This window comes from Notolepis coatsorum (assembly GCF_963971535.1).
Source record: "Notolepis coatsorum genome assembly, chromosome: 4".
Taxonomy (NCBI): domain Eukaryota; kingdom Metazoa; phylum Chordata; class Actinopteri; order Aulopiformes; family Paralepididae; genus Notolepis; species Notolepis coatsorum.
In genome coordinates, this window is record NC_140168.1 from 53,978,793 (window position 1) to 53,994,270 (window position 15,478).

Consider the following 15,478-nt stretch of genomic DNA (forward strand, 5'->3'; position numbering starts at 1 on the left):
TGCACCAGGGGAGGAGCTACACTCCCAGTATATACATGCTGCACCAGGGGAGGAACTACACTCCCAGTATATAGCTGCTGCACCAGGGGAGGAGCTACACTCCCAGTATATACCTGCTGCACCAGGGGAGGAGCTACACTCCCAGTATATACATGCTGCACCAGGGGAGGAGCTATACTCCCAGTATATACCTGCTGCACAAGGGGAGGAGCTACACTCCCAGTATATACCTGCTGCACCAGGGGAGGAGCTACACTCCCAGTATATAGCTGCTGCACCAGGGGAGGAGCTACACTCCCAGTATATAGCTGCTGCACCAGGGGAGGAGCTACACTCCCAGTATATACCTGCTGCACCAGGGGAGGAGCTACACTCCCAGTATATAGCTGCTGCACCAGGGGAGGAGCTACACTCCCAGTATATACCTGCTGCACCAGGGGAGGAGCTACACTCCCAGTATATAGCTGCTGCACCAGGGGAGGAGCTACACTCCCAGTATATACATGCTGCACCAGGGGAGGAGCTACACTCCCAGTATATACCTGCTGCACAAGGGGAGGAGCTACACTCCCAGTATATACCTGCTGCACCAGGGGAGGAGCTACACTCCCAGTATATACCTGCTGCACCAGGGGAGGAACTACACTCCCAGTATATACCTGCTGCACCAGGGGAGGAGCTACACTCCCAGTATATACCTGCTGCACCAGGGGAGGAGCTACACTCCCAGTATATACATGCTGCACCAGGGGAGGAGCTACACTCCCAGTATATACCTGCTGCACCAGGGGAGGAGCTACACTCCCAGTATATACCTGCTGCACCAGGGGAGGAGCTACACTCCCAGTATATAGCTGCTGCACCAGGGGAGGAGCTACACTCCCAGTATATAGCTGCTGCACCAGGGGAGGAGCTACACTCCCAGTATATAGCTGCTGCACCAGGGGAGGAGCTACACTCCCAGTATATAGCTGCTGCACCAGGGGAGGAGCTACACTCCCAGTATATACCTGCTGCACCAGGGGAGGAGCTACACTCCCAGTATATACCTGCTGCATGAATGAATGAATGAAAACTTTATTTAACAGATTGCAGAATGGGTACAATACAGTACGGCTCAATACACACAATTGTTAAGGGGATGCAGACCAGAGAAAGACGTTTGTCTTGTTTACATCAGGGTCCCCCATTTTCAATTCATAGTGACATTTATGACATACACAACATACATGACATCATGACATTTATGGCATAGGGACATACATGACATACAGGTATATAGTACTGTTACATTTGTGACATATACGATATGCAAATATACAGTACTGTTACCCATAGATACCGTAGATAAAAATATACATACGGTGGGGAGAAAATATATACATACGGTGGGGAGAAAATATATACATACGTTGGGGAGAAAATATATACATACGGTTGGGAGGAGATGTCTATTAGGAGGGGGTGGGGGGTGGGGGGTTGGACATTTCCGGTGGCCAGTTTCGAATTGCAGGGGTTAGACATTTATGGTGGCCAGTTTTTAATTGCAGCCTCCCGTAGGTGCTCTTTAAGATATGGCTGCACCAGGGGATGATCTAGCGTAGTTAGCATACACAGTTGTGTACTATATTATGTACATAGTAAATCAAAGCCGCTACAGTGGTTTCTGTTGCACTTTCTCTCTGGAGTCCAAAAGTAATGGGTACAAATTGACAGCTGCTTTCCCCAAATATCCATATCTGAACACCCTGCTTACCCCCTGCTGTGAGCAATGAAAATAAAACCAGATCGTTGTTTGGACTGAAATGAGAAGCACACATGTACATTGTTCTGGCAATGGGAAATAGCCACAGCTGCTTATGATAATCAGAACACACAAACACACTCCCATTTCAGCAGCGGTTTGGCATTCATATTGCGGCCCGGTGAAGCCCAGCAATAATCCCAGAATGATTGAAAACATGTGTTTTATTTTGAGGGGGGGGGGGGGGGGGTCCACAAATAGATATTTTTTACCCCTTCAGTATGTAAATTAGATTGAGAATGCGGGGCGGACGCATTGGGACAGTGTGGCCTAGGGCAGTAAATATCAGTCAGCAAGATGATATGAGTTCAAAGATATGAAATCTCTCCAGGATCAGTCACATGAGGATTTTTGCCAATCGTCCTTGAAAGCAAATGAGGAGATTACATCAGCGTAAATCAGACCAAAGATTCCCTCCACACACACAGTGCCTTCGGCAGCACTGGGCACCGACAGTACACCCAAGACAATAACACGACCACTGCTGTTGGGAAATGACATTGTAATGACCACAGAGGCCTAGACTCTCTAGCCCTTGGTTAACGAGTCAAACTCTTTAGTTGACTGGTTAGCGTTGTCGCCTGTCCTCTGGGCGACACAGTTTTGATTCCCGGCTGCACCTCTGAATTCGCCTCAATAATGTGTTGAAAGTTAGTCGAGAACGGGCTTGATAAAATGTTGAAATTAATATACAGAAAAGTCGAACGAATGTTACCCGTCTGGCAGTGAGTGTAGGTAGTACAGTAGGTACGGAAGCCAGGTTAGGAGGTATAGGGAGCCAGAATTACATATGATGGCACAATAGCAAAGTAAAACTATGTCACAGAAAGGACAAGATGGAAAGATGGGAAAAGTGTGCCCACCCACACCTCATTCCTTATTGCTTATTCTATCTCCCTTTCTCAGCAGGAACATTGTACAGTTAAAAAACGAGGAGCTCTAAAAAGATTATTTTATATGTTATTTTTATTTCTACAATTTTTTTTTATATTTTTTATTGATGTTTATTTTGTTTGTTATTTTAGGTTTGTAAGAGATTTTGTATGATATTGTGAGGAAGGGGCAGGACTAGATACGCATTTGCTTCCTTCTGCTCTTTTTATGTTTTTCATTTTTTAAATGATTTGTTTATCATTTAATGAAGAATGTAAGATTTCATTTGAAATGTTTTTTTTTTATTTATCCTTTTTATTGTGTTTTTTATATGGTTGATTGTTCGAGATAAAATAAACTCAACTCAACTCTCTCTCTCAGTTTCCATTATTTTATTTGCTCTTGTTTTTTTGGGCTCAAACCCCATCATTTCCATCACCGTTTCACTTCTCACTCTTTTGAACAGCGGCAGTCGGTGACACGTCTCAGGGTTTTATATCCGTTAGCGGCGACTGTCTAAAAACGTGCAGACGGTGGGCCGTTGGCAAGGAGATGGCTCGAAATAACGTCAATATTTCATAGCTGAAGCAAACAATATGTAAATGTGCAAGTGTCTGGGGGTTTTCTCTCCCCTCTGTATCTCAATCTATCCATGAATGATATCTTGAGCTTTCTCAGGTGTTCAGGAAGAAGTGAACATTTTTAATGATGATGCTACAAAGGCTACTGGCTCACTAGGAAGTGACGGGAGTCCTAGAATTACTCCAAGATGTAATAGCGGTGACCAGATGGACTGGACCTGCGGTGTGTCAGAGCTGGGTAAGCATGGGCGTGCTACCAGTGATGGGTACTTCTATAGCTAGACTCTCAACAGTGCCACCAATTTAGGTAGAGCTCATATTTCATTTTCCACCCAGCCAACGACCCCCCCCACCCCCAACCCCCCATCCACTCTCTCTCTGTGGCTTTCTCACACACATTAGCATATTCATGCAGCTCTGGCAACCAGACTTAATGTGGAGTAAAAACACTCTGTTTGACACATGGCTGGTAACGCAGAAGGATATCACTGTACGTGTGTGTGTGTGTGTGTGTGTGTGTGTGTGTGTGTGTGTGTGTGTGTGTGTGTGTGTGTGTGTGTGTGTGTGTGTGTGTGTGTGTGTGTGTGTGTGTGTGTGTGTGTGTGTGTGTGTGTGTGTGTGTGTGTGTGTGTGTGTGTGTGTGTGTGTGTGTGTGTGTGTGTGGTGTGTGAGAGAGCGGGGAGCTGGGAAAGATGAGATGATTGTGGTGTGTGTGGCCGAGCAGATCAGTCATATTCCCCCACGCAAACTGACAACTTTGTCCACATCGCACACCATCCTCGCTCTCGCAGACTTCACACGAAGCTGTGGCTGCTGACAAAACTGACAAAACATGGACCGTGTGAGTGTGAATGTTCCTTTCTGCCTACACTTGAGTGATGGGCAAACTAAACATGGAACTGTATATTAGTTAGCGTCTGTTCAGTGTCGTGTGGATGTGGGAACGCGGCAGTCTGTCAATCTGCTACACTGTGTGTTCAGTGATGGAGGCTTACTAACAGCAGGAGAACGGATGTCAATAATACTTAAAAATGGAAAATCACATTGCGTTCGTCACCAACCCCGGAGCGGCTGGATTCGCCTGTTCGAATCCAGCTCACAGCTCCGGGGTTGTCACCAGCTTGGCTGGCCGTTCACACTAATACAATTGGCAGTATTAGAGGGTGGGAGAAGCTGGCGGGGTGGGTCCGGGTCGTTGTAAACAGCGACTCCTACAATTCGGTCGGGGCGCCTGCTAAGCGCGGATAGGATCTAAGTGGGATAGTGTGATCCTTCCACACGCTACGCCCTCTCAGTGAGAATCCGCGCTGCCAGGTGAAAAGAAGCGGTTGATTGGCTGGACGTGTGTCGGAGGAAGCACGTGGTAGCCTCCACTCTCCCAGACCGACTGTGGGGGGTAAGTGCGCAGCAACCAGGAAGGGGATTGGGAATTGGCATAACGACTAACATGGGATGGGAGAAAAATCTGAGGAAAAAGGAGGGAAAAAAAAAAAAAAAAAAAAAAAAGGGAAAATCACCCCAGAATAGAATTCACTGCATAATACGTTTCAGAACAACATAATTTAACACAAATTATGTTTATTTGAGGTTGATCTTTCCTATGAGAGGTATCATCATTATTGAACTACCGCTGCTGCCCCTCTGGGATAAATAAAGAATATCTTTATGTATTGAATTTAATGGAAGGGAATTAATGTAGCTAACCAAACTGAATTGAGTAAATGGTGATATACCTGGTTATTAGTTATTAGTCATTATTTTGTGTACCAGTATAATGCGAGAGAACAATGAAGTCTAGACTGAGCAGATGCATGGGAAATGTTTATTTTTTTATTCTTTACCCTTCTTTGCTCTTGAGCGAGCCGAGGTTCGAGGGCGTGTCCACGCTGGCCTGGACGCAGTAGACCTCGCGGCTCTGAATCCCTCCTCCACACAGCCCCGTCTGGTTGCCACGGCGACGGTCCTGTTGGCTTAGCAACATGTCCACCCTGCACTCACTCCACTCAGTGGTCTTCCAACTATACCTGAGGATGGAGAGAGAGAGATACACACACACACACACACACGCACACGCACACACACACGCACAACACACACACACACACACACACACACACACACACATACACACACATACACATAGGGGTGACTGTGAGTTGTTGCTGGTATGTAAAAGCCTCGCCTACGTCTGTGTATTAGTTAGTTAGACTGGACATACTGCACTTGAAGCCATAGCGTGAGTTTCATGCAAGGCCATGGGTAATTAAACCTCTTTTATAGGGACTGTTCGGTAATATATTAGTACCCTTTCTCTCTGTAGGGAGAGTTCTCCTGAAAATCAGCTGTGGTCAGCTCCAGAACACAAGGCTTCTTATTATTGTGAAGTTGAAACCACCAATATTTGATTTCATAAAGGGCAGCGTCACATGGGAAATTGGTGCGGAAGTCTATATCCACTGAAATGTGTTGTTTGTCTATTTTCATGTTTGTGTGCTGCGTGCGTTCATTTCCAAGCTGTAAAAGCCTCAATTTCACTTTTTCTTTACTTAGCAAAAGGGGCCCATGGGAGTTGGTCTGAAATCCCTTGAAACTGCTGTTTCACTAGAAGACCACCAAACATTACCAATGTTGCAATTTTCTCTCCGCAATTCCCTCGAATGAATAAATTATGACAAAAGCAAATGACTCGAGCTGCTATTTGCATTGTTATTGTCTCGGGCCAGACAGTGAATGATGGGAAGCAGCTAGCGGGTGTGCTGGATGGCTTCTTCACAAGCAGCAAAAAACAATTAGTAGGTGTTTGGAGCGAGCCTAGGCGTTGAAAGCGCTCTCTATGAGAGTGACCCTAGATCTCCGTTCACAGTGAAGCCTCGGGCCGCTCCGGTCAACTACAGTGTCCCCCCCCTCAGAGCTTTCTGGAGCTAGGATTCTTTCTTTTTTTCAAGATGAAAGAAAACTGCAGATCGTGTGCGTGAGCTATTCATAAACAGAAGGCTGTGTCTAGCGCTGAATCGGTAGCAAGGCTCCGCCTTTGGCTGCGATGCATTGCGCTATTTCTTTGCCCTCGGGTCAGAAATATCTAAACCAGGCCCCTCCATCTCGCGGTGATAATGGAATTCATTTGAGGTCAGCGATAAAAGCGGCTTCATATTCATGAGCGAGGTTCTCTCTCTCTCTCTCTCTCTCTCTCTCTCTCTCTCTCTCTCTCTCTCTCTCTCTCTCTTTCTCGTTCTCTCTCTCTCTCAGTCACTGCAGCACTGCTCTGGGACAATGACACCCCAGGGACAATCCGGTGGGGTCGTGGAGGGGGGGGGGGGGGGGGGCTTTGACTTGCACAGATGGGGGAACAGTCTTTACAGAGGGATCCTTCAATAATATGGACTGGGTCAGTGCCACGAGGGCCATCCCCCTTCTTCCTCTTCTTTCTCTTCCTGCCTTCTCTTTCTGATGATTTACTTATTCACTTTGCCAGCGAGGGAAGAAAGGCTCAGAGCCCCCCCAATAAAATGTGCCAATGAAATGTGCAGATGTCTTCCGGCGATGAACACGAGGGTCGTGTCTACCTCTTCAACGGCATCCAATAAAATGATTTCAGCTCCATTAATCATCTTAACCATGGGATATTATCACATTATTTCACGCATGTCCGATCCCCTCTAGAAAACATGGAAAGTTAAAGGCTCAATCAGTTATCCAAAAGTCAACAAATGGGTAGCCCTGCCACCAAAAGTAAATAAAAATGGTCTGTTTGTCAAGATAATTATGTCCAGTTCCAAACATCTGAATCCAGTGCATATGATGGGAGTGTATCTCCGATGACAACAAAGGCTAATTGTGTAGCGATGATGAGTGGGTGGCATTAGGGAGGAGGGGGTTTGTATGTATAATTTATCATTTCCGGATGCATACATATGTGATATTTTATTTTGTTTAATGAATAATAAGAAAAGTTAATCGTGGGGGGGGGGGGGGGGGGGGGGGGGGGGGGGAGAATGTCTGTGAATATACATTTATATTACAAATAAAAAAACAAGACTTGGGGATAGTAAAGCTTCTGGCATCTAATTGAATTTATTTATCTATTTTTCCAGGTTCAAAGCCACAGCATTGCGAGGATGTAGTGAGATGCATATGTATCCTAGTCTGTTGAGAATGCTCCTGCATGTAACTCTGCGTGCCTTCTGACGCCTGGCATAACTCAATATCGCAAGAAAAGGTGATTTCACAGAATCACTGATACACCAGCTCAGAACTCCTAACCACATCAAACTGTGTGGTACCGGCTTAATTCGACTCTATTTGCCGTTTTTGGTTGCAAAAGTTGTGGATAGTACCTGGTACTTATTTTTTTGGTATCACCTCAAAACAAGCTGAGATGATACCAAAAGGTGATACACAACAGCACCAAGGACAGCACCACAATCTTCTTATCATCCATGGAATGCGCTCACATGAAAAATCTATTCGAAGTTGATCCATCTAGTGATTTATGCAAAAACACGATTATTTATTTCAGTGAATCTCTTAGTCACAACGACATTGTGTAAGCTAAGCAGGTTGTACTTATAGGTGAAGTATTTACATTGTTCGGCTAGTCTGGCCAGACTCACTAGACTATTCTACATAATGGTGGCCTAGTGGGTGAACATGAAATACTTAACCTGCAAACATATGGTTGTTCTGACAGCACAACATTGATGTAACTAAGAGATTTGCTGTGGACATTTTCTTTGAATGCATGTATATCAACAACAAAACGAGGTTCACTGTGGCATTAAACAGGTGCCAGAGAACTGTAGACCAGAAGTAGCAGTTGGGGCAACCAATGAAATTAGTTTGGGGCGTAGTTTAGAGTCAAATCGAGTTGAGGTGATCCAGTACTATGTAGTGGAAAAGCACCATAGAGTAGAGAAATCTTTAGTATCCGCACTGGGGCAATTAATTTTGCAGCACAAAAAAAACATTTAAACACAGTTAGAAACATTAACAACACTACAGCTACTACTGTATAGCCAGAACATACAAAGTGCAATCAGACATAACAGTAACAAAAACAATATCACAAATGAATCAGTCCTAGTCCACATACCCTCTGGTTACTAGTTCAATCTACATAATAGCCTCTGGGACAAAAGAGTGACCATATCTGTTCCTGCTACACCTACCTACGCCCAGAGGGAAGGAGGGCACACTCAGAATAAAGAGGGTGTAGAGCGGGTCCTGAAGAATATCCTGAGCTCTCTTAATGACCTTCTTCTGGTAAACAAGGTAGATACAATCTTCCCATAACATCATTCTTATTCGTCAGGGTTACTGCAGGTTCCCGAACCGGCAGATCAAAGCAAAGGTAAGAACCGACTCGATACAAAACGAGTAAAAACCTTTTCGAAAGTGATTTGTCGATGTTAAAGGTCCTGTGTCTTATAAATGGCCTTTTCCAGTGTTTAGCATTGTTTTATAGCAATGGGGGTTAGTATCAATGGGTCTGTGTCTCTAATTACCATTTTGGTGGATTGCTCTAATTCAGTTGAGACAATCTCCTCCCCCAGTGAATTAGGTCATTCTGATTTGACTCGCAATGCGACGTAGCAAGGAGCTGATTGAGCTGATTGTAATCTGATTGGCTCTGTGGTTGTAGTCACCACCCACAATAAACAATTCGCTCAACAACAGAGCGAGTGGAATTACTTCCTCAAACAGAGGGTGCCGACAGACAGCAGAGAACGAGCGGGCGAGAGAGAGGGAGAGAGAGAGATAGAGAGGGAGATCTGTGCAATAATATTCACAGGGGTATATATTGTCATTTGAAACAAGTTACCAATGCATTGTCCCGTGGGATTATGCCCCCTGCGGCGAAATTAATTAGTATCCCCCTCAATCTTTCTATCTCTCTCTCTGTCTGCCAGTCGCAGACTGTGGGTGACTGTCGCTCAAAGCGCTTATGGGCGGAGCCCAGCCCAAAAACTGCTTGAAATCTTTATTTCTTTTTTTTATCCACTTTTTCTCCCCATTTTTCTATTTTTCCCCCATCCCAATTTCGTATTGTCCAATTCTACCCTCCCCTGTCTCGAACGTTGTTAGACCATGCCTCCCACTGGTTGGCTGCACGAAGCCTTGCATCACGTGTCCCCTCCGGTACACGAGGAGGCAGCCGTCGCATCTTTTCACCTGCACAGCGCAATCTCTCAGTGGCGAGGAGTAACACGTGGGAATCTTCCTGATTCTGCTGTACAGGCGCACCAACCGACCTGTAGGAGTCGCTGTCCACAACGTCCGATTCCCACCCACCGGCTTTCCCACCCCCTAATACTGCCAATTGTATTAGTATGAACGACCAGCCAAGCCGGAAGCAAGGCCGAGAGCTGGGCTCGAACCCAGCATCTCCTGCATTAGTGGCGAGCGCCTTGCCCACTGCGCCACTTAGCCACCCATAACTGCTTGAAATCTTGAAGTGGAAAAATGCTGCTTTAGAGTAATTGATTAGAAATAGAAAACAATGAATAAAAAAAAAAAAAAAAAACGTTACTGATGTGTTCCATAGACTCACAGGAATTGTTTAAAGTTGCCCAAATAGTGAAAGGAATAGCAATGCATGTCCCCTTTAAAACCACTAAGCTTCCTTTAAAAAAGTGCCAGTATTCCATAAGTGTCAAGTGTCATTTAAAGGGAACATGGGAAGGGGTAATTTGAGGGGACATGCACGCCATCGCAGAAGCGGCTGAAGAGGTTCGGGCGGCGCGGCGCGTGTTAAAGTGACGGTCCGTCAGCAGGCCTGTCTGCAGCAGGGAGGGCGGGGCCACCAGATTAGACCCTCTCTCTCTCTCAGATCCACTCATCCCTTCATCAGCTTCCCCTCTGCCTGGCGCAGAGCCAAGCATCGAGTCATTTCCTCTTCTTGTCTTCCCACTTGTTTAGCCCCCCCCCCCCCCCCCCCTCTCTGTCTCCATATCCTACCCACCAGAGCTGTGTGTTAATAAGCCCACAGAAGCCCGACAGTAATGGTTTTGTTATGGTCCTCCCCCTACTGTTAACAACCAGCATATTAGTGGGCCTTGTTATGAATGTTGGTGACGAAGCCAGCAGGCCTGCGCGCCACTACATGCATAACATTTTTTTTTTTTTGCCAGCAAAGTTACTTCAGGGCATGCACTGTACCAGCTTACCAACGGTGGACTTTAGAGAAGTGAGGGGAAAGCCTGTGGGGCAGTAATGGGGATGAGTTTATTCATCATTTATAAGAAAGATAGACGGAGATAGAGATAGACAGACAGACAGACAGACAGACAGACAGACAGACAGACAGACAGACAGACAGACAGACAGACAGACAGACAGACAGACAGACAGACAGACAGACAGACAGACAGACAGACAGACAGACAGACAGACAGACAGACAGACAGACAGACAGACAGACGACTTACACAATACAGGGCGGGACTCCCTCTCCCTGCGGGGCGCAGGGCTCCCTCTCCTCCATCTCGGGGCACCCCGCCCCGCCTCCGACGGGGAACTGGCTCACTTGGCGGGTGCGCGAGCGCTCGCCCTGGGGCCCGTTGAGGTCGTAGCACTCCTTGGAGCACGAGGACCACTCCAGCCACTCGGTCACCTCGCAGTCCTTCGTCATGACGCAGGCCTGGTAGGTCACCGGCAAACTCGCCTGGGAGCAGAGACTGGGAGGGAGACGGTGAGAGAGAGAGAGAGAGAGAGAGAGAGAGAGAGAGAGAGAGAGAGAGAGAGAGAGAGAGACAGAGACAGAGACAGAGAGAGAGAGACAGAGAGCGAGAGAAGGGAAGCATCACTGAACATTCAAACTGAGCCAAATATGACAACTGGAGTTAGAACTCAGATTTGTGTTGTGCAGAGATTACACTGTGCGTGCCAAGGTGCTAAGAAAAAGAAAGAGCAGTAAACTATAGTGCTGGTAATCACAACAGCTCTGTCTCTGAACCTACTGTCTGACTAACAACATTTGAGAGCTGTTCATTTACAAGCCCGAGCAATTTGCTATGTTGTGGCAGAGCCGCTTCCCTTTCACTCTCCCCTCTTTTTCTGTCTAAAATGCCCAGCCCCAGTCCAATTTTCTCCCCCTCAACCCCCACACAAGGTCCCGGGGGGCCTCTCTGTACTGTGCCGTACCTCCCAGACACAAAAAGCGGTGTTATTTTTTACACTTCCTCCTCCTCCTAGCTGCGGAGGATCAACCTCTAACGCCTGCGGTACCAGGAGTAGCAGCAGCAGTGGTGGAATTAGTACGACAGCCTTCTTGTAATCTAAATCGGAGATGCCAGCTACCCGAACACATTCTTATAGATTTGTGTGTGTGAGACAGATGAAAAACATTTCTCCACCAGGATTTCTCCCCCTGGTTTATTTTACACTTGATTCCGATTTCCTTTTCTTTTTTTCTTTTTTTATTATTATTATTATTATTATTATTATTATTATTATTATTATTATTATTATTATTATTATTATTATTATTATTATTATTATTATTATTATTATTATTATTATTTTGTGTATGTAGCAACACGTCTCTAAAGTTGAATAAAAATAGCAACCAGTTTAAGATCTTTATTTATGGGTGAAATGGCACATAATAGCAGGCTGCTATCAACAACTCCCAGGGAATGCTTCTCCCTTTTCTCACATCCACAGAATGCAAATGGCATCATTATTATAACATGAAATCCAGTGGCATGTTGAACACGCAGTTTGTTCGAAATTTCAAAGACGCTATCCGTGACACAGATGGATAATTAGCAGGTTTTAGCCAAGCTGTATCTGTAACGGCACTTGATCCCGGGCGCTGGTCGACACGAAGAACAAGCTAAGCCTCTTTAGAGGTTTCAGCCCTCTGTGGATTCATTGAGAAGCTCAAACATAATTCCTTTTCTCATCATAGTTAGGGGGGAAATAGTCAAAAAGGCACAATATATCCCACCACTAACCCTCGAGAGTGTCACGGTGAATATCATATCCTACTTGGAACGTACCATCCACTGGAACCTATATTGTCAATGATTTATGAATTCGGAGCATTACAGTATAACTGTGTCCCTGGATTTCAAAGGAGATGCCCAAGAGCCTGGCTTTTCACAGTGTGAAATGGATGCTGTGTTCACTGGCCTCTATAATAGCCCACCAACCAATGGCAGACAGAATGAGGACATTCATCTCCCGACAAAGAGCATCCCTATAGACTATCTCTCTCTCTCTCTGAATAATATACATTGACCCCATTCAATAAAACACGCATTGACACCATACATCTTTAGCCGTAGAGAGGCGCGTTAGCCACGTCTCGTCATTTGTGTTTCCAAGGCGGCTGCACAGAGACACAATACGGAGACGTTTGCTAATGGAAGCGGACGGCAATTTAACAGAGTGGACTTGAGATAGATGGCATTGTTGAGGCATTTCATCAAGGCGTTATTGAGTGTTTGATGAACAACAGTAACGAGTCAATTGGGAGCATGTGAGGAGAAGCCACACTTTCTACTCATCAACCCAACCATCAGGCGTGTTTTCAGCCATCGACTAGTTAAGATTCAAAAGCTATGGCATTCGATCATGGGTCAACAGACCTAGTTAAACAGCTTGTAAGTAAATGTTATATATTACATAAAATGTTATGTAATATGTAAACGGTGGCACAGTGGTTAACACTGGTGCCTCAAAGCGACAAGTTCCCAAATCTGTGTGGAGTTCTCCCTCATGTTTGCATGGGTTTCCTCGGGGTACTCTGGTTTTCTCCTGTACCATAAACGACATGTGTGGTGGTACATACTCCTGTCATTGCCCTTGACACAAGGTACTGGCACTAGCACTGGAGTTGTTGGTCCCCAGTCACTTGTGGTTGCTCACTGCAAGTGGTTTGGACGGGTCAAATGCTGAGGAATCATTTCCCCAGGGGACAATAAAGTACAAGTAACTTAACTTAACATAACATAACTTACTGATATGAAATACAACAGTACAATGATAGTATTTGACCCGGAGAAATAAAAGTGGGCCTAGAACTACAGTCCTAGAACTACAGTTGAGAAGTTGCTTGAACTATCTGCCCTGATGTTTCATGACAACCAGTGCCACAGTCAGTGAAGGCTACAGGAGGTAACGTACCTCATTCTGAAAGGGTACAAGCTCACATCCCTCAGAGAACATATCAAGAACATTTAGTGGAACTGAGGAAACGACAATAATCAACCAATAAAATAATGGCAGGAAGAGACGTGGTTTGTTACAATACGATAAGTATAGTATAGTTTGTGTTTTTGAAATATTGAAACTTTCTCATGAACTAACAAAATCTATAACGTTAGGTTATGACTATAACCAAGTTCTGTTAGTATAGCGACGCTCGGCGTCACTCTCTGCACTGTCCTCGCACACGTGCACGCGCACTGAATAAAGACCACAATGTACCTTTAATCCCAATATTTGTCTGACCACACCCCTATCAGCTTACCCATATAAGCAGGGGTGGGGCCACCCACTCGCCTCCTTCCCAAGCTTTCACCACAAGGCGAGATCAAGGGCTGCAGCGGCGTCGGACGGCGAGCGTCGCTATACTAACAGAACTTGGTTATAGTCATAACCTAACGTTCTGTATCGTATAGCTCTCGCTCGGCGTCACTCTCTGCACAAGGGAGGCCGAGCGAGAGCCATCGGCCGACAAATACACCCCGCTCAAAGCCCCCCACAACCATCAGAACAGGGAGGGCCGAGCCCCCCCGACCCACCCTAATGGAGGGCACCCCCCCTATTGGGGGCTTCACAGGAGGGCGACGGACCCGACCGTGCGAAGAGGCACTCAAGCAACTCAACGCACAGGGTGAGCAGACCGTGGCTTGACCCCACGACTACACACACGCACAACCCACATGCCACCCGGGAACGAACGGAGGAAACAACCTCGTTACTGCCCCCAGAATCACGAGGTCAAGGGCAAACCCAACCCCGTGGCAAGGCCGTAGCAGCGGAGCGCGAAGGAAGACCCAGACCCACCAAAGGGACTGGAGCCCCTGGAACGGGGGCCCGGAGAAGTCCATGATGCCAGCATCAAGACCCCACCAGGTGGGCACTTAGTGACCCCGCCCCCCACATCGCCAGCGTATTCTGACAAAGGCCCCTCAGCCGAGCGGGCCCTGTCCCCCCAACAGTACACCGCCTGGCACACTGACCCTGCAGAACAGGCAGTCAGCATGGCCGTAAGCACACAAAAAAGGTTAACCAACGGAAGCAGGCAGCGCACCGGGGAAAAACCAGGCAACAGGCTGTTAACCCTAGCCTGGAGACTGCGGACGAGACAGGCGCCAGAGGGGACAGCTGAACACAGCCGCTCCGGCGGAAGGGGCGTATGCTGGCGTTGTTGCATGACCAAGCCTCCATTTAAAAAAAACCCACCCAGAGGGGTTGAGGCAGAGAAGGCTGACACGATTGGCAGACGTCATGAACGTGCAGGGGCACCCTCAACCGGGTAACCCGGGAGTTGACACTGCTCCAACACACCAGGGAATCAATCACCTTGGTGTTACCCAATGCGGTGGTTGTTCCTATAACCCCTCAAGAAAAAACTCCAAAACACACCTGCGGGTATACACCGGCTATACCGCAGTACAAGTGTTTCAGTTTTCAAAAAAGGGTTAACCCAGGCCTACGGGTCGACGAAACATGACTTCGGACCGGGCCCGGTGATACGGGAAGCACAGGGTCACCAGAGGAGGTCAAAAGACCACCCCAACAGGCCCCTCTTCGCCATGCGTGAGAGAGGAGCGAAAAAGAATGGAGAACCAGCCCCAAGCACACCGTACTTGGTATTCCCAGGCGGTCTCCCAACCAAGTACTAACCAGGACCAACCTGTGTAGCGGCCGAGATCTGACGAGATCGAGCGTGTACAGGTTGGCATGGCCGTAAGCCATTACGACAGTGCTGAGTAAAAAATTTACCCAACCAGGGTCTCCATAGCGCTTAACCCTGTGACACCCGGACCGACCTGGCATTTTTCCCCCTGAAAAAAGCCCAAGTCCCTCAGGGTACCAGAACAGCAGATCTGCATCCCCGGCGGACAACGGGTTCAACTGATCCGGACCAGCGTGACCAGAACCAGTCCCGTGCCCTAACCATACCAACATGCCTACTCCAGGAGAAGGGGCAGATATGCGTGTTGATCTTAAACATGAAAAGAAGGCGCCACCCAGACGTTCGGGCTAA

General features: G+C 46.9%; 1 protein-coding gene across 1 annotated transcript in view; it reads right to left on the minus strand.

Moving 5' to 3' along the window:
- thsd7aa (thrombospondin, type I, domain containing 7Aa) overlaps positions 1–15,478 on the minus strand; it is a gene marked incomplete at its 5' end in the record, with an annotated part of 247,207 nt that overhangs the window by 109,849 nt on the left and 121,880 nt on the right. The window contains 2 exon segments of the mRNA XM_084311946.1: positions 5,100–5,282; positions 10,683–10,931. Of these exon segments, the coding sequence (XP_084168072.1) occupies positions 5,100–5,282; positions 10,683–10,931 (432 nt within the window).